General features: G+C 34.7%; 1 protein-coding gene across 7 annotated transcripts in view; it reads left to right on the top strand.

Moving 5' to 3' along the window:
* CKAP5 (cytoskeleton associated protein 5) overlaps nt 1–24,634 on the top strand; it is an 89,641-nt gene that overhangs the window by 6,139 nt on the left and 58,868 nt on the right. For 3 of the 7 annotated variants that reach the window (XM_006212285.4, XM_072969885.1, XM_072969886.1), the window contains exon 2: nt 24,284–24,377. In XM_006212285.4, coding sequence (XP_006212347.1) covers nt 24,321–24,377 — 57 coding nt within the window. In that variant the 5' untranslated portion in view covers nt 24,284–24,320. Of the gene's footprint in view, nt 1–12,827; nt 12,925–13,093; nt 13,185–24,283; nt 24,378–24,634 lie in introns of those variants that run through there. The other 4 variants (XM_015246108.3, XM_072969888.1, XM_072969883.1 and 1 more) reach the window with 4 other exon arrangements.

Below are 24,634 nucleotides of genomic sequence, written 5' to 3'. Positions count from 1 at the left end.
CCCTTTGACATCCTCCCATCATTTTTTTTTCTTTTTGAGCGTTTCCTTACTTTCTGGTTCTACAAGACACTCCAGACTCATCTTGTGTCTTTCCGTGTCCCAGCCTTAGAATCAGCCATTTCACTAAAGAGCCTGGTTCCTTTTATGGGACAGTGGTATTTAGAAACCAAGATCTGGGTATGAAGTGGGCTCACTGCTGGGGTGTCATTGTTCCTAGGCCCTCTCAGTGGACAGAGCTAGGTAATATAATTATGTATGTTAATCCATGTGTAATCATATACATATTATTGTTTTTATATGCTTCCATCTGTATTTATATTAAGCTGAACATGAATTCATACAGTTCTAACTTTTAGAAGAAACTTGTGTCTTAAACAAATGTCCTCTTTGTGGTATGCTTTTTTTCTGAGACCTAACTTTTTTTCTCAATAACTTTTTTTTAATGCCACAGAAAACATTGTTTTCCCTTATTTGGTAACAGCAGTTGTTTATTTCTGGTATATGATCTTTGTTCAGAGATGCATTCAGAGTATAAATTCTGACTCAGTTGAAATGGTCAGATATTTTGACATAGATAGGATGTCACATAAGCCATGGTGATCTCTTGTCTCTTCAAACATGATTTTTTTTTTAATTTTATTAAGAGATTGGAAACCTACTGTTTTGTTATCTTGGTTCTATTTCTTAGAGGTTATTAATTAAAGTGACTTAGGTCTTTTCTATAAAGGTGAGAAAAAAGTTGAGTAGTCTCAAGTATTTCTTGAAATGAAATTCATTTTTTTAATGCAGATGTCTTTTTTTCTTTTTTCAGTCATAAGACTTAAAGTAGTGTCTTATTTATCTGAAAGTTAACTGCCAGGAAATAAACCAAAATAGTATTTTCTGCAGCCTAAATTTTGTTAACTTTCTTCATGTAGATTCTACTATCCCTTTATGCACAATTTCACCCTGCTTGGTTCTTTAAATCAAGAGTTACAATTAGGCAGTACTGTTACAACCTAACAGAAGTGTTAGTTTGATCACAAAGTTTGAGGAAGGAAAGCTACAAAATATAAAACATTAAAATTCAAAAGGCCATATTGGAACCATTTGGTTTTGATTCAAGGGTCCCTCGTACCTCTGTGGCAATACATCTTGAGGGTATTGATGTAATTATGCAAATAGATTATCCTAAAAAGTTTAAATGATTATCAGTATACTTTGTTTGAGAAGACTGGGAGGCTTATGTATTTTCTTAGAATTACATGGGGAAAAGTTACATTAAATAATTGATGTTTCAGGGATAAACTTCTGATAACTGGCAAACTTGGCTGTCTAGAACATCTCTTTCTCTGATCTGTTTTGTTATTTTGTTTATTTCTTTTATGTATTTATTTGCAGTGTTTGTTTTTATCATTTTACGTCCTTATTTACTTGCAGTATGAAGTCTCTTACTTGTAGATTTCAGGAATTTTTTTTCAGTACTGTAATTCTACACTTTCCTTTTATGATACATTCCTTTAAAAAAAAAAAAAAGGAAATCTCATGAAAAGCCCCTAGTTTAGAACTAACATGAGTTCATCATTTGGTAATAAAGACCAAATCCCATATCAGAAATCTCTGGACAGTAAAAGAAAAGTCTTTTATGCTTTAGAGGACTGCCTGCCTATTTTGAGCTATGTTTAATATGAGGGATTCCTCCAAATGAAATATAGACAGTCCCCTTGAGTATTATAAAATGGCGTTTACTTGTTTAACTAGTAGTAAATCTGCTTTCTATAGGATAAAAAGGAATAGATTGCTTATACACCTAAAGAAACAGTTTATTTTAGACCAGAGAACACTTGCCTTACTTAGTCCCAAAAGCTCTAAGCTGATTTAGGCCTTTCTTGAACCAGGGGACTGAAGTGTGGGTTTGAGACTGAAATCTGTTTAAAAATCCCTAAATGACTCTGAGATGATGCTTATAATAATAGCATGGTAATGATAGCTACTGTTTCTTGAGTACTGGGTATTTGCCAGGCAATCTGTTAGTACTTCTTTTTCGCATAAAGTCACTAGCTTTGTATGATCTGGTCATTTTCAGTCTGCCCTTTTTCTCAGTCCCTATTTTGGCCATCTAAGTTGCAGTTCTGTTCTTTACTTTTGCCTAGGTGTTTCAGGCTTTCACACACATGCCTGAAATATTCTCTGTTATCTCCAGTCATTATGCCTATGCCTGCTAATCTCTTATTAATTTCATTCAGTTCTCAGCCTAAATGTCACTTTCTCGGGGAGATCTTCTCTGACCCTCCAGTCTAGATTAAGTGCCCCTATTACACCCTCATAGTTCTTTGCCCTTGGGCTACTATATTGCACTTCCTGTACTCAGTACATAGCTAAGTGCCTAACACAGAGTAGTGTCACATGATCTGACAAGTTCAAATTTACTTGTGGAGCAGGAGAACAATGTGAATATTTGGGAGGGATTCTTCAAATGTATAAGGCAAAAATCTCATTTTCATTTCAACTATTCACCACAACAATTATTTGAATCATCTTAGACAAGTTACTAGGCTCTGTGCCTCAAATTTCTTGTTTATAAAATGGAGATGATAATATTAACCTAGGAGTTCAGAGAATTAAATGAATTAGTATATGTGAAGTGCTTAGAATAGTGCCTGGCACAAAATGAATACTCTAAAAGTGTGTTTTAAATAAGGAACCAGGAGAGTGGCTGTAGCTCAGTGGGTAGAGCTCATGCTTAGCATGCATGAGTTCCTAGGTTCTATCCCTAGTACTTCCATTAAGTAAAAAATAAATAAATAAAATAAAGTGTTTCAAAAAAAAGCATTTGTTCAGAAAATAAATAAATAAGTAAACAAACAAACAAACCACATGAAGATGGTACTGTTATGGCGGATGAGGAAACTGAGGCTCAGCTAGTGTGTGACAAAGCAAGCTTTGGAACTCAGATCTAACTCCATAGTCCAATACGACAGTTTAGACTGAATTTAATCTTGACTAGAGCACTCTACAATAAGATTTACTGCAAGCAACTGTTCTATTGCCATGACTTTACCAAATGAAAAATTCTAATATTAAAATTACCATCTTTTATTCTATTTTATAATCACAAGTAGGTACTCAGAAAACTGACAAAAATCATGTGCATTTTCAAAATACACCACTGAACAATTTTGCACTTTGAAAAAGGGTTTACTTCAGAATTCCATTAAATTATATCGTGTTTCCTGACACATTTGAAATACACATTCAACATACAGAATTTTATAAACTCAAAGAATTTATTATGTCAAACATTTATTATATATTGAAGATTTCTATGATTTGATGAAATTTGTGCCACTTTAGGAATTATATGTTAGAGGACAAAGCACTCTGCTAGATGCTGGGATAATAAATAAGATTCAATTCTTTTCTTTCTAAGGAGATACGGAATCTCCTGTTAAGGGGAAGAAATGAGGCTTAGCTTACGGGATGAGTATAGACAGAACCTACCTCAAGGTACCAGGCTGGAATTTTAAAGTTTGAGAGCTCTTAAAAACATTATGATAAAAATATTGATGCTTGTTGTATTTTTTAAAAAATTAAGACTTGTCTAGGCGTTAAAGTGAAAAGTTAAAATTCTTTAGCCAATCCCATAGACTTCCTTCCAGAAGTAGTCATGGTTAACAGTTTTCAATGGATTCATCCAGAAAAATTTTATGTGCTTTCAAACATACACAATGTTGTACTAGTTGTATTAGCTTTCTATGACTGCCGAAACAAATTACTGCAAATGCATTGGCTTAAAACAACAGACATGTATTCTTTTACAGTTCTGGAGTCCAGAGTCCAAAGTTTAGGGTGAGTCTTATGGGAGGCTAATATTGAGACAAGGCCACACTCCTCCAGAGGCCCTGGGGAGAACCCCTTCCTTGCCTCTTAGCTTCTGGTGGCTGTTGGCATTCCTTGTCTTGGGGTCGCATCACTGCAGCCTCTTCTAATCTTGCTTTTCTCCATCTTCACATCGCTTTCTCCTCTGTGTCAAATTTCCCTGTGTTTCCCTCTTATAAAGATACATGTGATTGCATTCAAGTCTCACTCAGATAATCCAGGATGATTATCCCCGTCTCAAAATCCTTAATTTAATCACATCTGCGAAGACCCTTTTCCCAAATAAAGTAACATTTACAGGTTTCAGGAATTACAACCGAGTATCTTTGGGGGTCATTGTCAGCCTACCAAATGTGTATGTCCCTCTTTATATATCTTTACTTAACACACCAAAAAAGTATTAGACTTTATATACTGTCTTGCAAATTTATTTTCTTTCTTTCTTTTTTCTGCATGGAGGTTTTCTGGTGGGACCGGAAAACCTAAAAGAATTTGTCTAAATTCTAAAATTCTAAAAGAGCTGCAACACCCCAAGTTTCTTTTTAAAATTTAATAATAGATTTCTTCCACTTAAGTATTTAAATATTTTCTTTAGTCTTCTTTGTCTTTTTTTTTTTCTTTAAATACCTATGGAGCACTTTTTTGAACAGGATGAGTGTCTCACTTTTTTTAAAAATTATGATTAAAAAGAAAAGCATGTAACATAAAAATTACCATCTTAACAATTTTAAGTACATTCACATTGTTGTGAAACACATCTCCAAAACTTTTTCATCTTGGGAATCTGAAATGCTGTATCCATCAATCTTTTCCTCCTCCACCAGCCCAATAATCACCATTCTACCTTCTGTTGCTATGAATTTTATTAGTTTAGATACCTCCTATAAGTGGAATCATACAGTTTTGTCTTTTTGTGACTGGATTATTTCACTTAGCATGATATCCTCAGAGTATTCATATTGTGGCATGTGACAGGATTTCCTTCCTCTTTTTTTCAGGATTTCCTTCCTTTTGAAGGCTAATATTCCATTGTATGTATTTACCACACTTTGTTTATTCATCCATTCTTCAGTGGACATTTAGGTTGCTTCTACCTCTTGGCTATTGTAAATAGTACTGCTTTAAACATGGGTGTACAAATCTGTTTGAGACTCAGATTTCAATTCTTTTGGATATACAGACACACACACACACACTCTGAAGTGAAATTGTTGGATTATATGGTAATATGATACTCTGTTTTTACCTTTTTCAGCAACCTCCATAGCAGTTGCACAATTTTACAATCCCACCAAAAGTGTACAAGTGTTCCAATTTCTCTGCATTCTTGCCAACATTTGTTATTTTTTGTTTAAAAAAATGTTTTTGGATAGTAACCATTCAAATGGGTGTGAGGTGATATCTCACTGTGGTTTTGACTTGGTTTCTCTGATGATTAGTTACGTTGAACATCTTTTCATATGCTTGTTGACCATCTGTATATAGTCTTTATAGAAGCATCTATTCAAGTGGTTTGTCGATTTTTAATTGAGTTATTTGGGGTTTTGTTGAGGGGGTTCTTGATATTTTACGGATATTAACCCCTTATCAAATGAATAATTTGTGAATATTTTCTTCCATTCTGTGGACTGCCTTTTTACTCTGTGTCCTTTGATACACAAAAATCTTTAATTTTGTTATAGTTGTCTTTTTTGCTTTTGTTACCTGTGCTTTTGGCACTGTATGTAAGAAATCATTGTCTATTCCAAAGTCATGAAGCTTTTCCTCTATGTTTTCTTCTAGGAGTTTTATAGTTTTAGATCTTAAAAGTTTAGGTTTTTAGTCATTTAAAATTAATTTTTGTATATAGTATAAGATAAGGATCAAAGTTCTTCTTGCATGTGGCTATCCAGTTTTCCCATCATTGTTTGTTGAAGAGACCATCTTTTCCCCATCTAGTGGTCTTGGCAATCTTGTCAAAGATAATTTTACCCTATACGTGTGGGTTTATTTCTGGGTTCTCTGTTCTATTCCATTGATCTGTCTGTCTTTATGCTACTACTACACTGTTTTGATCACTGTGGCTATGTAATATGTTTTGAAATCAGGAATTGTGAGTCCTGCAACATTTTTCTTTTTAAAAAAATGTTTTGATTATTCAGAGTCCTTTGAGATTCCATATGAATTTTAAGATTAATTTTTCTATTTCTGCAAAAAATGATGTTGGGGTTTTGATAGGGATTGTGTTCAATCTATAGATTATCTTCAGAAATTTGGGTATCTTAATAATACTAAGTCTTCCATGGATATGGGATGTCTTTTCCTTTATTTGTGTCTTCTTCAATTTTTTTCAGGATTGTTTTACAGTTTTCAGTGTACACGTCTTTTACTTCCTTGATTAGGTTTATTTCCAAATATTTTATTCTTTTTGATGCTATCATAAGTGGAGTTGTTTTCTTAATTTCCTTTCCAGATTGTTCATTTGTAGTATATACAAACACTACTGATTTTTGTGTGTTGGTTTTATATTCTACAACTTTGCTGAATTCATTTATTCTACAAATTTTCTTTTGTGGAATCTTCAGTGTTTTCTACATATAAGATTATGTCATGTACAAACAAAGATGATTTTACTTCTTTTTTGAGTTAGATGCCTTTTATTTCTTCTTCTTGCCTACTTTCTCTGACCAAGACTTCCATTTCTATATTGAATAGGATTGGCTAACACAGGAATCCTTGCCTTGTTCCTACTTTTAGAGGAAAAGCTTTCAGTCTTTCATCATTGAGTATGATGTTAGCTGTGGACTTCTCCTGAATGGTCTTGATTATGTTGAAGTAGTTTCTTTCCATTCCTAGCTTGAGTGTTTTTATCATTGAAGATATTGAATTTTGTCAAATGCTTTTTATTGCATCAGTTGAGGTGGTCATGTGGTTTTTGTCCTTCATTCTCCTAATGAAGGATGTTATGGTGTACTACATTGATTCTGGTGTTTTAAACCATCCTTGCATTCCAGAAATAAATCCCACTTGGTTATAGTGTATAATCCTTTTAACATGCTTTTGGATTTGGTTTGCTAGTATTTTGTTGAGGATTTTTGCATCAGTATTTATCAGTGATATTGGTCTGTAATTTTCTTGTAGTGTCTTTGTCTGCCTTTGGTATCAGGGTAGTTCTGGCCTCATACAATAAGCTTAGAAATATTCATTTCTCTTAAATTTTTTGGAATAGTTTCAGGAGAGTGGGTGTTAATTCTTCTTTAAATGTTGGGTAGAATTCTCTTCAGTGAAGCCACTTGTCCTGGCCTTCTAAATCCCATTCCAGTGATGGTTGAGCGTAGAAAGTTCAGCTGAGTTTGGCGCCCTGAGTACAGACCATAGGAAGGCCTGCTCTGAATGTGATTCTGACTAGTTGGTCCCACAAATTGTGCTGGATATGACTAGGTGACTCAGAAACTCACCTTCTCAGTACCATGTGTATAGAGAAGGAAATGTAATTCATATTTCTGACTTTTTGAATCAGTATTTTTACCTTTTATGACATGTTTTTCTTTGCCAGGCATAGGAGGCTGATAATTAAAATCTTGCTTTTTCAGTGGCTTATGTGAATCCCTCCTTCTTGACCTGAGGACAGAATATATTCCACCAGGGTTAGAATGCCTGAAAAAGGGAAATGATGGTAGAACCCACATGTATACAAACTATGGTTTTAGATGATCACTGCATCTGTGATACTAGCATAAAGCAAACTACTGTTCCTTTGTTGTTGTTTAACCAAGGGCCAAAGAGAATGGGGTCTGAGATTTTTACCACTGAAATAGGAGCACTTTACAAACATCTAACATAAGCTGCAAATATCCTAGTACTGAAAAATTTGGAATTGTAAGCATGCTGTTTATTATATATAAATAGGTGTTGTGGAATACTATTCCATAAAATTTTAGAGGTGGGAGGGTAGTTAATAATAACTCCTTGTTTTATGCATGAGAATACTAAAGCCCCTGAAGAGTAAATGATTTCCTTAAGGTTTCACAACTAGTTAATGGTAGAGCATGGCTTTGGGGGTATAAATTTTCTTTCCAACCCAGTTCTTCCTCTCAGATTAAAAAAAAAAAAAAAAGCCTTTCTATATTTCTGCCTGAACACTGTAGTGTATAACTTACTAAATTACTAAATTATAAGATCTCATTAGAGGCAGAGCTTTTTTTTCTTTCATTTTGAAACTCATGGAATTTTTAATATATTTTAAATATAATAAGTTATTATGTTATAAACTTTAAAAAAGAAACATCCATGTTCCTATCACTCAGTTTAAGAAGTAGATCATTACCAGTATCCTGTGCAGCCCTCCTTTACTGCATCCCAGATTGTATACTCTGCCTTTTCTACTGTACTGTTTTCAGTATACCCTTATATTTTTCTTTTAAATTTAACCACAAATGTATGTATCTCTACACAGTATATTGTTTGGGTTTGTATAGTCATACTGTATGTTTTCAGTAACTAAATGTTTTTCTTAGCATGGTTTGTGGAGTTCATGCATGCTTTTGCTGATTTTCACTGCTATATAATATCTTTTTTGTGAATATACCACAGCTTATTTATTCATCTCTGTCAATGGGTTATTTTAAAGTAAGATATAAGTCACATACCAAAAATGTATCCTTTTAAAATGAACATAATTCAGTGGCTTTTTAATATATTGACATAGTTGTGCAACTATTAACAGCTATGTAATTCCAGAACACTTACATCACCCCAAAAAGAGACCTCCTGCCCATTTCAGTCATTCTCCATTGCCCTTTTCCCTCCCTACCCTCCCATCCACAGCCCCTGACAACCACTACTCTGCTTTCTGTCTCTATGGATTTGCCTAGTGTGGGCATTTCATACTAATATAATCAAGCAACATATGGCCTTTTGTGTCTGGTTTCTTTCACTTAGCATAATATTTTCAAGGTTAACCCATGTTGTATGGTGTAGCAGTACCGCATTCTTTTTCATGACTGAATGATATTCCATTTTTTCCATTTCCACATTTTGTTTTACAAATCCAGTTGATGGATTTGTGGATTGTTTCCATTTTGGGGCTGTTATAAATAATGCTGCTATTAATATTTATATACAAGTTTTCATGTGGATATATAGTTTCAATTCTCTTGGGGATGTAAAAGCATTTTTTGTAGTATTGGACATAGTTTTTAAGTAAGTTTTTTAATATTTTCATGTATGCTTTTTGTTTCCTAATCAAGAGAATTATATTTTTGATAAAGATGTTTCATATGACTTGCTATATATAGAAATTATTGAGGAATTTTATTTAGGCTATGGAAACACTCATCTGAATGTTGGAAAACTAATCTGACTGACCAATGTGTATGTAATATATGTTTTGCTTTCTTCTAGTTACTAGGAGCACTTTTTTGTTAATCTTTACAACTTGTTGATCCAGACAAAATGACCAGATTTGACTACTCTTGGGTGGGATTTGAAAGAGTAATTTTCATTGATACTTCCTTTGAAAGTGTTATAAAGCCACATCTAAGATTCATACCAAGTGATCAATGACTCTTTGTAAATAGAAAAATAGGTTGCAAACCAGTAATACTAAATTGCAGAAAGAACTGGCTTTAATTGTTAGGTATAAAAATATAGATCCATACTGGAAATTAGTACTAAGTAATAACCCAGACACAGTTGAACTTTTATACATTGCTGGTGGAGGAGTACAAAATGGTTCATGCAGCCACTTTGGAAAACAAATTTGACAGTTACTTATAAATTAAACATGCACCTACCATATCACCCAGCATTCTCACTCTTGGGTATTTGCCCAAAAGAAATGAAAAGTTATGTTCCTACAAAAATCTGTAGCAGTTTTTCTTTCGTTTTGTTTTGTTTTTTTGTTTTTCTTTTTGCAGAGGAGAGGTAACTAGGCCTACCTATTTTTTTTTTTTTAATGGAGATACTGGGAATTGAACCCAGGACCTCAAGCATGCTAAGCACGTGCTCTACCATTTGAGCTATATCCTCCCCCCGTTTTTCTTTTATAATTGCTAAAAACTGGAAACAACTCACAAGTCCTTCAACTGGTAAATGGATGGACAAAGTGTGTTAGGTCATATACTGGAATATTATTCAGAAATAAAAAGAAACAGACTACTGATATGTACAAAAACATGAATAATCTCAGTTGTATTATAAATGGAAAAAACCAGACTCAAAAGACTGCACACAGTATAATTCTTTTTGTATGACATTGTGGAAAGGCAGAACCGTAGAAATAGAATACTGATCAGTGGTTGCCTAGGGGAGAGAAGTTAAGTACAAAGGGGGAAAAGGAAATTTGGGGAGCTAATAGAGATGTTCTTGGCTGTAGAGATGGATACATGACTCTATGTGTCTCAAAACTCATAGAACTATATACTAGAAAGAGTAAATTTTACTGTACGTAAGTTATACCTCAATAAACATGACTTAAAAGCTCTTAGATTGGAAAACTTCTGATTCTCAGTTAATACTGCTTCTGACAGCTAGGAACACAGGGAGTTAGGAGCAGACAGTGGGAGGGGTCTATACATTTGCTTTTTAGTTTTAAAAGGAATGTGATAGAAAAGGTAGACAGTAACTATTTGTTGAATATTGTATATTTTATTTACCAAATACTTATATATAGCAATTAATTCTAGGCACTTTACAAATAAACTTCACTCATTTAATTCTCCTAATAACCCAATAAGGTAAAAGAAGAAAAATTCCCCATTTTACAAACAGAAAACAAACACAGACAGTTAGGAGTTTGTCCAAACCCATGCAGCTAGTAAGTGGCACAACCACAATTTGAACTAAGCATTCTAGCTCCAGAGTCCATGCTCTTAATCACTAACTTGGCCTCTTTCCTTCATTGAATATGAAGAATTCCAGTTAATGTTTAAAAAAATTTTTCCCCTCGATCTAGCTATTTGTGCAATAAATATTTTTCTTAAGTATTTTTAATTTGTTGCAGGAAAACATTCAGTGAAGAAAGATTTCCTTTTTAAGTGTAAGAAATGCCACCTTCCTAATACATGATTATCATTTTCCCATATTCTCTTCTATATATAGTATTTGCTAAATCATTTCCTAAACAGTTTTCACTTTGTCATGTTAAAGGAGAATACATCTAACCAGTAGTTTGTTGAATTGTGAAGATTTTACATGTCCAGTCTAGTCTCTTCATGGTATAGTAAAGAAAAGGAGGCAATAACCAAAATAAGATGGGCTGTGATATTTGGTAAGATATCTAAGTATTATTCAGGAATATTTATATAAAATGTCTTTGCATTTAGGACAAAAGATATAAATCCCTATAATAATAATCTTTAGTTTTGATGTCTGAGACTGAGCTATACAATCAGGAGATTTTTCTTCTCTCTAAATTTTTTAAATTTACTAATGAGCACAGCACTGGGTATTATCCACTTGTGTGTGTGCATGCACACATATACTTACTGCAGTATGCTTATTGAAGTTATCTGGACTCTTGTGTCAGAGTAAGTGTTGGTCATATCTTTTGTGATAAATATTTATTGAGTATTCATTTGGTGTCACACACTGGGAAATAAGATACGTAAGAAATATTCCAGCTCTTGCCCTTGAGGATGCTCACAATCTAATGGGAAGCCTGATAAACAAACTATTACTCTCAGAATAGTGTGATAAGCTTGATAGGACAGAATGAAAGGTCTTAATTACCTAATGCAGAAGTATGAAGTATTATTCACAGTTAAATGCACTTTAGAATGATATTTTCTTGGCAGTTCAAAATCAGACTGTACTAATCTGAATCAATTTCCCTTCATGGCAGCCTTAGCCTAGAATTTTCTAAGACCTTCAGAATAAGGATAACCTGGGTCTGCTTCATATTAGAGCAGTCTTCATGTCTGTCCTTTGGAATCTAAACTTCCACCTGAACCCCTGTTTGTGATGGAAGATATTAGGGCACTTAGACATGGTCTTTAGCTTTACTAAATTGATTCCCATACTCGGTGGTGGTGGCTTAAGGTTTTAGTAAGGTATGTGCATTCATCTAGATTAGATGAGGGGATACGGGGTTAATAAACACATAAATCTCTTTCCTGAAAGTATAAAGGAGACACAAAATGCATACAAACCTTATAAGCTGATATTGAGGAAAAATTCCTCCTGTGAAAAGAAATTTACAGTTCACTAATAACCTATGGAGACCTTAGAGATCCTTACTTAACTCCCTGAAATGTTAATCCAGTTTCTACTACAATTTTCTCAAGAACTCTTCATGTTACATTAGATGACTGAGCATCACAATTCTATTTGCATGCAAGACTTTTTTATCTACAGAGACATGAAGTGAATTCTTAGCCAATTTTTGAAAGATCACATTTTACTCACAGGAAGGAGAATGTTACTTTTCTATTTCGCCTCCTACTACCCATTTCTATCATTGTCTAGGATTCCGGGTGTTGTAGAGAAGAGAAGGAAGTCAGTGAAAGGTTGAGGCGGAGCAATGCAGGCTCTCAGTTCTTTTCTGAGCCTTTGAGTTGCCATTTGAAAAACATTAACTGCTCAAGTTAATAGAATAAACTACTTGCATGATGGGGACTATATATACATTTACCCCAATGCTTTGACTATTTTCTACAGCGTTTTTTTTTTTTCACTTCTTGAGGAGGAATTAGGATTGTAAAGTAGAAACTGGTCATCTCCTTTGTTTCTGGAACATTATCTGTGTTGTCACCAAAAAAAGAGGTCCCCACCCAACTGCGGTAGAGTCTTCTCTAGTTGGTCATTCATTTGCCTCATGCCTTGGAAGCCCTGTGGGCTGGAAGGAACACCCTGGGTCCTGCAGACCTCCGAGCGAAGGCACGCTGCGGCCCCTTTAAGCTGTCAGTATGTGCTGGGAGGGGGCTGAGGTGGGGCGGGCAATCTGACTGTGAGCTCTGGGCCCCGCCCCCGGAGGAGGCGTTTCCCAGCAGCCCTCCGCACCAATGCTGCCACCGCCCCCGCCCGCCTGGTATTCCTGCTGATTCTGCTCGGACCTTAGGGCCCCCGACCTCTCCCTGCCTGGGGAGCGTAAGTGTCAAACTGCGGGCTAGGGTCAAGCATCCTGTGCCCATGCCGGAAGTCCTGGTGGACAGTACAGGGGACTTTCCTGGCCTATCAGACGCTAAGGCGGCGAAAGAGCGTAAACAATGCCGGCTGCAGTGAGCTAAAGCCTGGGGCATCTGCTCTACTTCTGGGTGGTGACAGTGGCCCTCGGGTGCTTGTTTGGATATGCAGTGGTTGAACGGTGCCCACAACCAGGCTTTGCCCCAGCCTGATTCCTACTTGGGGTGAGGAGAGGATTGCTTTTACCCAGTAGAACCCCCTGAGCTAGATGGGTGGAGTTGGATGTAGTGCCCTGGGCCCTGGGTCCTTAGCTTGGAATTTGGAGACCTGGGTAGCTTTGGGATGAGTAAGCATTAGATTTTCAGCTACTTTGGTACAATTGAGCAGTAACTCTTAAAGTTGACCTAATTCACAGTCAGGTTTAGCTTTCTGGCTCCCCAGAGGCCTGTGTTGGTATCAAGTCCCCCTGTTGGAGACACTGACAGTGATCATCTGTTAAGGAGAGCCCTTTCCCGCTGATACGAATAGCACGATGTGAAAGAGCTCTTTACCCCTCTCTGAAGGAACCTGTGGGAGGCCACCATCCCAGGACTAAGACAGCAAGCCCACCCAAGTTTGTTGAGATAACTTGCTAGAGAAGCAGTTCAGACTTCCGGGCCCCCTGATAGCACAGAATACTCCAGCAAGAGGTTAACACTTAACCTTGTTAATTAGCTGGAGGCAATGAGATATTTTAAATTAAAGGGAAAGACTTGTCATTTTTGTTACTGGCTACTTAAGAGATGAGATTTTGTCTGGCTTGGCCAAGTAATAAAAATTTACAGTTTTCTATGACAGTTACATAATTGTTATGCTTCTTTAAACCAGTGCCCTTCTTAGACATGATTTGAGTAAAAATTTCTGGGCATGTATGTATATTCTGTTTTATCCTTGTTTTATAAGTATTTCCTGTTTTGGAGCAAGTCTATCAATTTTTATTGGTCTTTCCAAGGCGTTGCTTTTAGAGTGGGCAGAAATTTTCCTCAGACTTCCCTCAGGCTTATTCTTTGCTTCTGCCGTAGCATTTCCTTAGCCAGAAGTGAGAATCTAGGAATGGTAATCAGATCCAGATCTCTTGTATTGTGATAAGTGAAGAACTTTTGTAGGTCAAGAGCTTGAGAATTAGCCATAAATTAGTTTTACTGCCATAGCTTCTCCCCAAGTCAAAAGCTAAAACAGTATGTATAATTGTATAACTATTCTTATAAGCTGTATAGCTGTATAACTATTCTTACAAGCTGTCAAGATACAGGAAGTTAAAGTAAAAGGACATTCCACATGGACCCTTGGGTGGTGGGGAAGAGAGACAGTCTGAAAGATAGGAGACATAGCTTCTAGGCCCAGCTCTAACATTACTGATGACTTAATCTCTGGCTGCCTTTTAGCTGGTTGGTGAATGAGACAATGCATAGATTGCTGGGGTCTATATGTTAATGGTAGTATATAATGCATACCTAATAGATGATTTGTTACTTAATTGAATACTAAACTGAAATTTAAAATTTATTTGAAGTTGTGCCTTTATGTGTGACCTTGTCAACATTTCTTAACTTCTGGTCTAAAAATAAATATTACATCTAAACCTTTTTTCAGCAATAGTGTGGACTATATGGTATTTGAGCTCTTTGGAAGACATTTTAGATAAATCAGTGGTGTAAAATTACTATATTTCTGTAGAACAGATTTTCTTTTAGCTGGTTCCTTTGCCTTTGCCTCTGTTTTAGGCTAGGGTAAAACCCCCTGAGAGTGCTGGCTAATTTGAAATTGCTGAGTATTTGTAGTATAGACTAGATTGAATGAACCATAGCAAACATCATATAGAGGTCAAATTAACTTTATTAGTGCACTTTATTAGTGCTTCTGTTTGTTGACAATTTTACTTTTAGAACATCAAACCTTGCTGTGTAATGAAAACTTGATTTCCTATGTCTTTGTTTATAAAATCCAGAACCCTCTGTTCATCCCTGGTGCCACACTTCTGGCCACTTAAAGGTTATATTTCTTATGTCTAATACCAGACTGATCATATTCTTCACCTCTTCTCCAATCCCCATAAACAAACAACTCAGAACTTTCTTCTGACATTTTCCTGTCATTGGCACCACTGTTCTCCGAGTCACGTAGTCGGGCCTCCTACAGAGAAGAGCAGTAGACTCTTCTTTCTACTCCCACATCCTTAGTTGCTAAGGCTTACCGATTTTACTTCTTTAACGTACCTCCCCTTTCAGTCTCCTCTGCCCATCGTTTCCATTCCTAGGAGTTCTGGCTCCTATTTATCTTTGTCCTGGAGTACTGTAGTAATTTCCTATCAGGACTCTCTGCTTTCTCTCCCTTCCAATTCATTCTACATAGATTTATCTTTCTAAAGTAGATGAGATTATGTCATTGCCCTGCTTTAGTTCATCACTATTCTCTGCTGTTTAACTTAATATTCAAGATTATATATGATCTGACCCTAGTCTATTTTTTGGTCATATACTCTAATAAATTGATCCATTCAGTGTTCCCTAAACATACTCTGTACTCTTCTACCTCCAGGACTTTGCCTTTCTCGTTTTCTCGGCCTAGAATATCTCCTCTCCACTCTTTTTTTTTTTTTTAATTCACCTATCACTTATTACTGAGTTCAGATGCCATCCTTTTCTATGGGATTTTCACCATCCATCCCTCACTCATGGTGGTTAATCATATCTTTGAACTCTCTTAACCCTTATGTGTCCCTTGCTTAGGGAACTTCCCACATACAATACATTTTGTATAATGGTTATTTGTTTAGATGTCTACTTGTACTCCTGTGAACTCCTTGAGCCATCACAGTTTACCCATAGGGAAATTCAGTGAATGGGTGCTTAAGGTAAAATTGGAATGGAGATCCGGTTATTAGAAAGGATTCTAACCTTTACAACCAACTCATGTACATGTAAGATGATTGGCAGCCTTAACAAATAAATCATTCTTACCTCCTCAGAAATTTGGTTAGTAAACTTTGTTAGTTTGATTTTTTAAAAACAATTTTAATGAGATATGTAATTTACATACCATTCACCTATTTAAAGTGTACAATTCGGTGACTTTCAGCATACTTACAGATTTGTGCAACCATCACCACAGTCAGTTTTAGAACTAGTCAATTTCATTACCCCAAAAAGAAACCCCACACTCCTTAACCATCTAATCACCCTTCTGATATGCCCAAACATCCCAGTCATAGGCAACCATTCATCTACATTCTGTCTCTATAGATTGCCTATTGTGGACATTTTATATAAATAGAATTATACAGTATGTGGTCCTTTGTGACTGACTTCTTTCACTAAGTGTAATATTTTCAAGGTTCATCCATATTGTAGCATGTATCAGTACCTCTTTTCTTTTGCGTATGTGTGATAAAATACACATAACAAAATTTACCATCTTAAGCATTTTTAAGTGTGCAATTCAGTGGTATTAAATACATTTGTAATGTTGTATAGCCACCACCATCCATCTCCATAATTTTTTCATCTTGTAAAACTGAAAAATTATACCCATTGAACAGAAACCCCTTGTTCCCCCTCTCCATCCATCTGCTGGCAACAGCCATTCTACCTTCTCTCACTATGATTTGGGCTACTCTAAGTACTTCATTTAAATGGAATCATAGAGTATTTGTCTCTTTGTGGCTGACTTACTTCACTTAACATAATGTCCTCAAGGTTCATCCAGGTTATAGCATATGTCATAATTTGTTTCCTTTTTAAGCTGAATGATACTCCATTCTATGTGTATACCACATTTTGTTTATCCATTCATCCATCAATGGACACTTGAATTGTTTTCACGTTTTAGTTGTGAACAACGCTGCTATGACAGGGGTGTACAAATATCTCTTTGAGACTCTGCTTTCAGTTCTTTTGGGCATATACCCAGAAGCAGAATTGCTGGATAATATGGTAATTCTATTTTTTAATTTTTTGAGAAACTGCTGTACTGTTTTCCACAGTAGCTGTACCATTTTACATTCTCGCCAACAGTGTACAAGCTTTCCTATTTCTCTATATCCTTGCCAGTTTGTTGTTTTCTGGGTTTTTTATTAGTAGCCATCCTAATACATGTGAGGTGGTATCTTATAGTTTTGATTTACATTTCCCTAATGGTTAGGAATGTTGAGCATCATTTTACGTACTTATTGGACATTTGTGTATCTTCTTCAGATAAATGTTAAGTCCTTTGCCCATTTTTTAATTGAGTTGTTTGCTTTTTTGTTGCTGAGTTTTAGGAATTCTTTGTAGTACTTCATTTCTTCTCATTGCTGAATCATATTCCATTGTATGGATTTACCATATTTTATCAGCAGATGGACTTTTGGGTTATTTCCACTCTGGCTAGTTTGGTTTTAATTTGCTGTGTGTATTGAAAACAGTACTACACTGCTCTAAAGAGATCATTCGGGCCTTTAACTTGTGTGACTTTTCATGAAATTGTTTGTTTATTCTACACGTATTCCATTTTATGAACTCTGACAGTCTTCATTGCTTCCTGAATCTGTTCTGAATGTTCCTCAGGCCTTTACTTTCCTTTGTGATAATGGCTAGTTAAAATTTGCAGCTACAAAGTTTAACTTTCAAACAAGTGGCCACTTTAATGACCTTTCCCTTACCCCCCGCAAATGTTCTAGAATTGTAGTCAGAAATTTAAAACTAATATGAATATGAACTATAGAGATTATAGTCTACCACCCTTTTGGGTTTTTTTTTTTATTAATCTTAGGGAAAGATTTTCATTTCCAACTGGCAGAGTCAGTTACTCAGTGGAATAAGGCTTGTGAGGGAGAAGGGTTGGACTGCATAAATAACTGCAAATTACAATGAAAACTGTAGTCCTTCCTCTCTTATGCAAAGACAGGTTAACAGTGTTTTGAGGCCCAAATGGGTAGGTAAGCTCGATTATCAGGCAGCTGCTGATTAGGGATGATTCCCCCTTACCAACTAACATATTTTAAATTTCCATAAACTACCTAAGTCCTTTGGAGGCAAATAAACTTGTCTTTCACATATACTGTCATTTGCTCTTTATATTTTTATTGAGTTAGGTAATCACCAAAATAATTCTTACTATTTATATAGTGTGAATAGAGTTCATTATAGGTCATGTAGAAACCATACGTAGGTTAAGTTGTAGGAATTTCACCAAACTAGGAATCAAGAAATAGTTTTCTAGATCATTACTTATGGGACCTTGGGCAAGACACTAAACCTCTTTTTCCCCATATGTAAAAAGAGGATAATGATGCTTGCTTTATTTTTATTTATTATTTATTTATTTTAGCCTTATGAAGATAGAGATTAATAAGACAAAAAGCTTTTGCTCAAGAGAATCTTATACTCACAGCAAAAAAATAAGTGACAATGAATGAATATGTATGTTCATGTAAAACTGAAAAATTGTGCTCTACACTGGAATTTGACACAGCATTGTAGAATGACTATAACTGAATTAAAAAAGTTTTTTTTAAAAAAAGAGAATCTTATATTTGAGTAAGAAAGAGTCACATAACTAAGAATAATACAAAAAAAGACAAAAGAAACCTGAATGAGACAATATAACAGTGTGCTTGCATTTACATTATGAAATACATAGAAGTGATTAAATGTCTTCCTCGCTAGCGTCTCAAATAAGAGAATGATTATAAAAATACTTATAAAATGTAAAGTGCTACTGAAATACAGGTTTGGTGTTAATTTCTATTATTATAACTAGGGACTTTGGAATGATTATAAACGGTGCCTTAAAGTCTTTGAAAATAAAGAGCCTTCCTGTGATCATAGAATTTCAAAGGTTGTAGACAAAGAGATTTCAACCTGGGTTAGAATTCAGGGACTCTGTAAACTTGTATGGAAAAATAATTACACCTTTCTTTTCACTAACTTTTTGACTGAAATTTTAACATTTTCAATTAATATAGGCAATAAACTACAGTAACATTAGAACCTTTGCCTTTGTCACCAGTAGAAATAATTTTCATAATCACATTATATAATATATCAAAATGTTTTTAATCATCATAACTTTAGAATTAACAGTAGTTATTGAATCTGCCGCTAGATTTTATTTAATGTATTAATGGAGAAACTCATGTATTCACATTTTAAAATATTTTGATAACTATATTTCAACATAACTAATTTAATATAATCTTATATATTTTATGCATTAAATAATATTCTAAGAAGGTGTCTATAGACTTTACAAAGGGTTTATGACACCAAGAAAAGAACCCTTTTTGTAGACTCTTGAGAAATGGGAGGTAAATGGTATTAATTCCATTTTATATTTGAAGAAGCAAGAGAGAGATACATGATGTTGCCCCCAAGTGTTAACTAGACCAAGAGAGGTTGGAAAACAAAACAAAAGCCATAGTTTCAGTTTTTTATTTGGTCAGTGCATAAATAAAAGTAAAGAAAATAAAGTAACTATAATAAAATTAGAAGAGGTCTGTGCATTTTATTCTCTTTCAAATATTCAACTTATGGCTTGTATTAATGGGTATATCATTTTCAAGTAATTATTATGAGTAGAATGTCTAACTAAATTCAGTTTGAGTATTTGTGTTTGTTCTTTTAATCGTTTAAAATTCTAAAAATCAACTGTAATTTAGAAGTGAAATAAATATTTTCAAATTTGGAATGCCAGATATGGATAGTGATAGTAAAATACTCACATTTATTGAGCCCTTGCTAGATGCCAAGTACCTAGTCTATGAGCTTTATATGTACTGGCTCATTTAATCCACACAACAACCCTCTCAGGTATTTACTATTATTCCCACTTTACACAGGGGCATGCTGAGGCAATATACATTTGACTAAGTAACTTACCCAAGGTCTCACCTCAAGTTAGCGGTAGTTTTGAATATACAAAATTCTTTTTCTTTCTTAAAATTTAGATTTGCAGACAGAAATAGAGGTAATAAAAATTTCCTAAAGTAGTGAAAACTCAAATTTGATAAGATTACTACTGCATTCTGGATTATTGTGGATTTTTTCTTTCCCCAGCAGACATTAATTGATCATTTTTTATGTGTCAGGCAGTGTACATAATGGATTAAGGGGCTCATCTACCTGTCCTGTAGATGCTGGTTTCACCTAAACGCTAACCCAAGTCTCTTCTCACTGTGTACTCTCCCTCAGTGCTATCATCCACCCTCTTGGTTTTAATTACATTTATCTACTGGTAATGCCTAACTTTTAATCTCCAGAACAGATCTCTCTCCAGCAGCAGGCTTGAATCTCCGACTGCTGCTCACTTCTACCCTTGTCTAGTACACATCTCAAACTCAACCTTGTCCAAAATTTCATCTTCATCCCTGTCTTACACCTCTTCTGCATTTACTCAATAAGGGCAGTCTTTGACATTCCTTATATCTCTAAAATCCGTCCCCTTTTCTTCACTTGCATTGCTACTACTCTTAGTTTCAGGCCATCATCATCCTTCGTTTAGATTACAGCCTTCTAACTGATTTACCTCCACTGTTACTGCCTTCCAAGACATTTTTTAGATTGCTTTTAATTTTACATTATATAGTCTCTGAAAAATGCAAATTTCATAGCATATGAAATTCTCCTACTTATAGTCCTTCAAAGTCTCCTTCTACCTTTGGGGTAAAGTCAGAATTTCTTAACATTGCTTACAAAACCTTTCAGGGTCTGATCTGGACTACTTTCCAGCCTTACTCTATACCATCTTACTTTTCTTGTAGCATTTCATACTTTAGCCTTCCTGAACTTTTTTTTAATCCTTCAAACCACTATAATAAAAGAAGTTAGAATAGATGCTATGGCAGTTTCTAAACGCTTACCTCTTTCTATACTTATCTCTGAATGCTAAGTCTGTGAGCCAGCACAATTCTTTAGACCACACTTCGAATAGCTTTGAACCATAGTATACCACATGGATGAGTTTTACAAATGAAATATTGAATGAAAAAAGCAAGTTATGGAAGACTGCAACAGTATAATTTTCTAAGGCTCACAAACAAGCACAGTTAATTTTGTTTAGGAATGTGTGACTGACTACAGCATAGAACTAAACGAACTTCAGGGAAGTGCTTCTGTGGAAAGAAGGATGGGGTAGGAAAGAAATGCACAACTGCAGTAATAATATTGGTTTATTCTAATTTTTAGATTAGGTAGTAGGTCAACATGTCAATTTTCTTATAATGCTTCATAACAGATTTTTTCTTATATGTGTAAAAAAAATTTTTTTAATTAAAATAATTATGGGAAAAATTAATGAAGTTGATTTTTTTCTTGGTATGGCAATCCTGGAAAAAGATAAAGACAGAGCACTAGTTCTCAGTGTCACATATATATATACATAAAACACTGTATTCATTGTTTCAGTGGATGTGAAGCAAAACTTTGAATGGAAAGCAGCAAAATCATGAACACCAATTTTTTAAAACTCAGGCTATGAAGTAGTAGAAGCCATTTCAGGAAGTATTGCACAGTGGCACCTGTATTTTATATGAGGCAGTTAGGTTGGACAACATTTTTTTCTTCACGTTTCTAAAAGTAACCAACAATAAAAAAGAAGTATTGCAGTGAACTCATAGAATACCAACAATCGAATATTATTGTTCACATTTCTCTGAGTTGGAAAGTGTTTTAAAGCTTTCATTGACTGGTTCTCTTTGAAAAACACTAAGATGGGAAAGATTGCTTTTGCAGCTCAAACTTGTGCCAAGAAAGTAACATTAAAGGTTGCACATTAGAATCACCTAGGAACTTAAAAAATTTTTATTGAGGTGAAATTCACGTAACATAAAACTAACCATTTTAAAGTGAACAGTTCAATGGCATTTTATATATTCACAATGTTGTGCAACCACCATATCTGTCTAGTTCCAGAACAGTAACATTTCCATCATATCACAGTAAAACTCTTTACCCGTTAAGCAGTTTCTCTCCATTCCCCCTGTCTCCCCAACCCCTGGCAACCACTAGTCTGCATTCTATCTTTATGGATTGATCTATCCCCGATATTTCCTATAAATGGGATCATACAATATGGGACCTTTTGTGTTTGACTTCCTTCACTTAGCATTGTGTTTGTGAAGTTCATCCATGTTGTAGCATGTATCAGAAGTAACTACTTCATTCCCATTTATGGCTGAGTAATAGTCCATTGCATGTACATACCACAGTTTATTCATCCACTGATGGACACTTGGACTGACTTTTGGCCAATTCGAATAGTGCTGCCATGAATATGCATGTACATGTATTTGTTGGAGTACCTGCTTTCAGTTCTTTTGGGTGTATACCCAGGAATGGAATTGCAGGGCCATATCATAACTTTTTAAACAACCACCAATTGTTTTACATAGTGACTAGACTATTTTGGATTCACTTGGGGAATTTTAAAAATACATAGATCTAATAAGTTTTTTATAGTATTTTTCAAACATATCAGTGTACAGTTACTTGAAATTAAAAAAAAATTGATCCATCACAATAGAGTTTGAGAAGCATTGCATAGTTCATTCATTTTAGTTGCTGTATAATATTACACTCATGAATATACCACTATTTATTCCTTCTCTCTTTGATAAACTTGTGAAGTGTTTGCAGCTTTTGACTTTTATAAACAACATTGCTATGAGTATCCTCATATAGGTTTTCTGGTGCAGTTGGCATCAATTTCTAGGGTATTTACTTAGGCGTGGAGTTGCTGGATAGTAGAGTATGTGCATCTTCAATTTGAATAATTGCCTTAGTGTTTTCCACACTGTTGTACTATTTCATCTCTCACTATTGCTGTACTAGAGTTCCGAAAAGTTCAGGAAGGCTAAAGTATGAAGTGCTACAAGAAAAGTAAGGGGGTATAGAGTAAGGCTGGAAAGTAGTCCAGATCAAACCCTGAAAGGTTTTCTCTGTTAAGGTTTGACTCCTACTGTAAAACACATTGTTGTTTCACTGAGTCGTGGGGATTTTGAAGAGAAGTCTTAATGAAAGTTCCATTTACTCTACTAAACTTTTACAATTCAGTCTCTAATAACTTTCCCTGGAATACTTCCTACATTTTGATGAGAGGCAACAAGTTGTAAAGGCAGAGATACAGACTTTGAAATCTTAGTTTGATCTCACTGCATGCTAGCTTTGTTGTTTTGGGCAAATTACTTTATCTTTGTGAGTCTAGTGTGTAAGGTGGGGAGAATACCTTTCAGGTAGTTGTTGTTAGTATAATGAAGCAACATGTTTAAAAAGTACTTTACACAGTGCCTGATTCATAGCAGAAACTATCAAGATATATTTTCATTCAACAAATATTTATTGAAGATATATTTTATGTCAGACCAGGACTGGAGATGGAGAGATAAGCAAGATAGCTTTTATGTTATGTATAATATTGAAAAATCTGAAACAATTTAATTGCCCAATGTTAAGATTGATGATAATGGTACAGTCATAAAATGGAGTGCTATGCAACCTTTAAATATGGTGAAATGTTTATGGCCGTGTAAGAAAAAAATTACAAGAGGATTAGCCCTTTTTCATATAATTTATACACTATATGCGCATTGGAAAGAACCTGGAAGGATTTCAAGTATATTCACACTTCAGTGTACATCATGGTTACTAATTGATAGTGAAATTGTGTTTTAATACTTTCCTTTCTTATGTATTCTCTATACTTTTCAGGCTTTCTACAGCTAACATACATTACTTTTATAATCAGGAAAAAGGGTGTTATGAAGTTGTTAAGTTGTTAAAGGAATGTTGACTTAAACCTCACTAACTGAAAAATGGTTTAACGTTTATGAAGGAATAGTTATTCAGGGATTTAATTTGTTACTAGTTTATGTAAACGTATTTATTTACCAGAATTAGGTAGAGAACTGGGTAGCATTAAGATTCTTTCCATGTTGATTATTTTCTATATGAAATTTTAGGTTAAAAGTATGACTTTTTTTGAAACTTTTTTCCTGCCCTTTTAATAGGCCAAGTAGCTCAGCTTTTCCATTTTGTTCTAGCTTTGTCATATATCTAAGAAGTCCTCATTTGGGAAAATATATAAGCATCATTTTTTTAAAAAAAAAAAAGGTAAATTTTTGATTGACTTTCATTTACTTTACTTTTTAAATGTTCTATTAATGGAATTAAATGGGCATTTGACCAACAAAATGAACTTTTTTACTCTCATTGGTATATGCATGATAAAATAGTAATCTCAGAAAAGTCAATTTTTCTTAAGAGAAATCTTGCTTGCTAGAGTTAATAGATACCGATTTTTGTCTGACCAGGAATTACTCTTAATTCTAAGGAGAAACTGGAAGCACAATGGGAGATGACAGTGAGTGGATGAAACTGCCGGTTGATCAGAAATGTGAACACAAGGTAAGACTTTTCTGGAACTCACATTTCAGTGTCATTGGCTTGTTTTGTCAGCAGTTATACATATGGTGTAGTATAAAGCTGCCTAATGATTATACAATACAACTGAAGAACAGCATACTTCGGGAATTGGGCAGTTTCAGCAGGAAAATTTCTCATGTTTGAATTGTTACATCTTTAATGCCATATTACGAAGAAGTAATAACTAATACTTGGATATAAAGTGAGATACATTCATAGTGGCCTGTTATGAATTCTAG

The sequence above is a fragment of the Vicugna pacos genome, chromosome 10 (genome assembly GCF_048564905.1).
Source record: "Vicugna pacos chromosome 10, VicPac4, whole genome shotgun sequence".
NCBI classification, from domain to species: domain Eukaryota; kingdom Metazoa; phylum Chordata; class Mammalia; order Artiodactyla; family Camelidae; genus Vicugna; species Vicugna pacos.
This window is presented reverse-complemented; position numbering and strand designations above follow the sequence as displayed.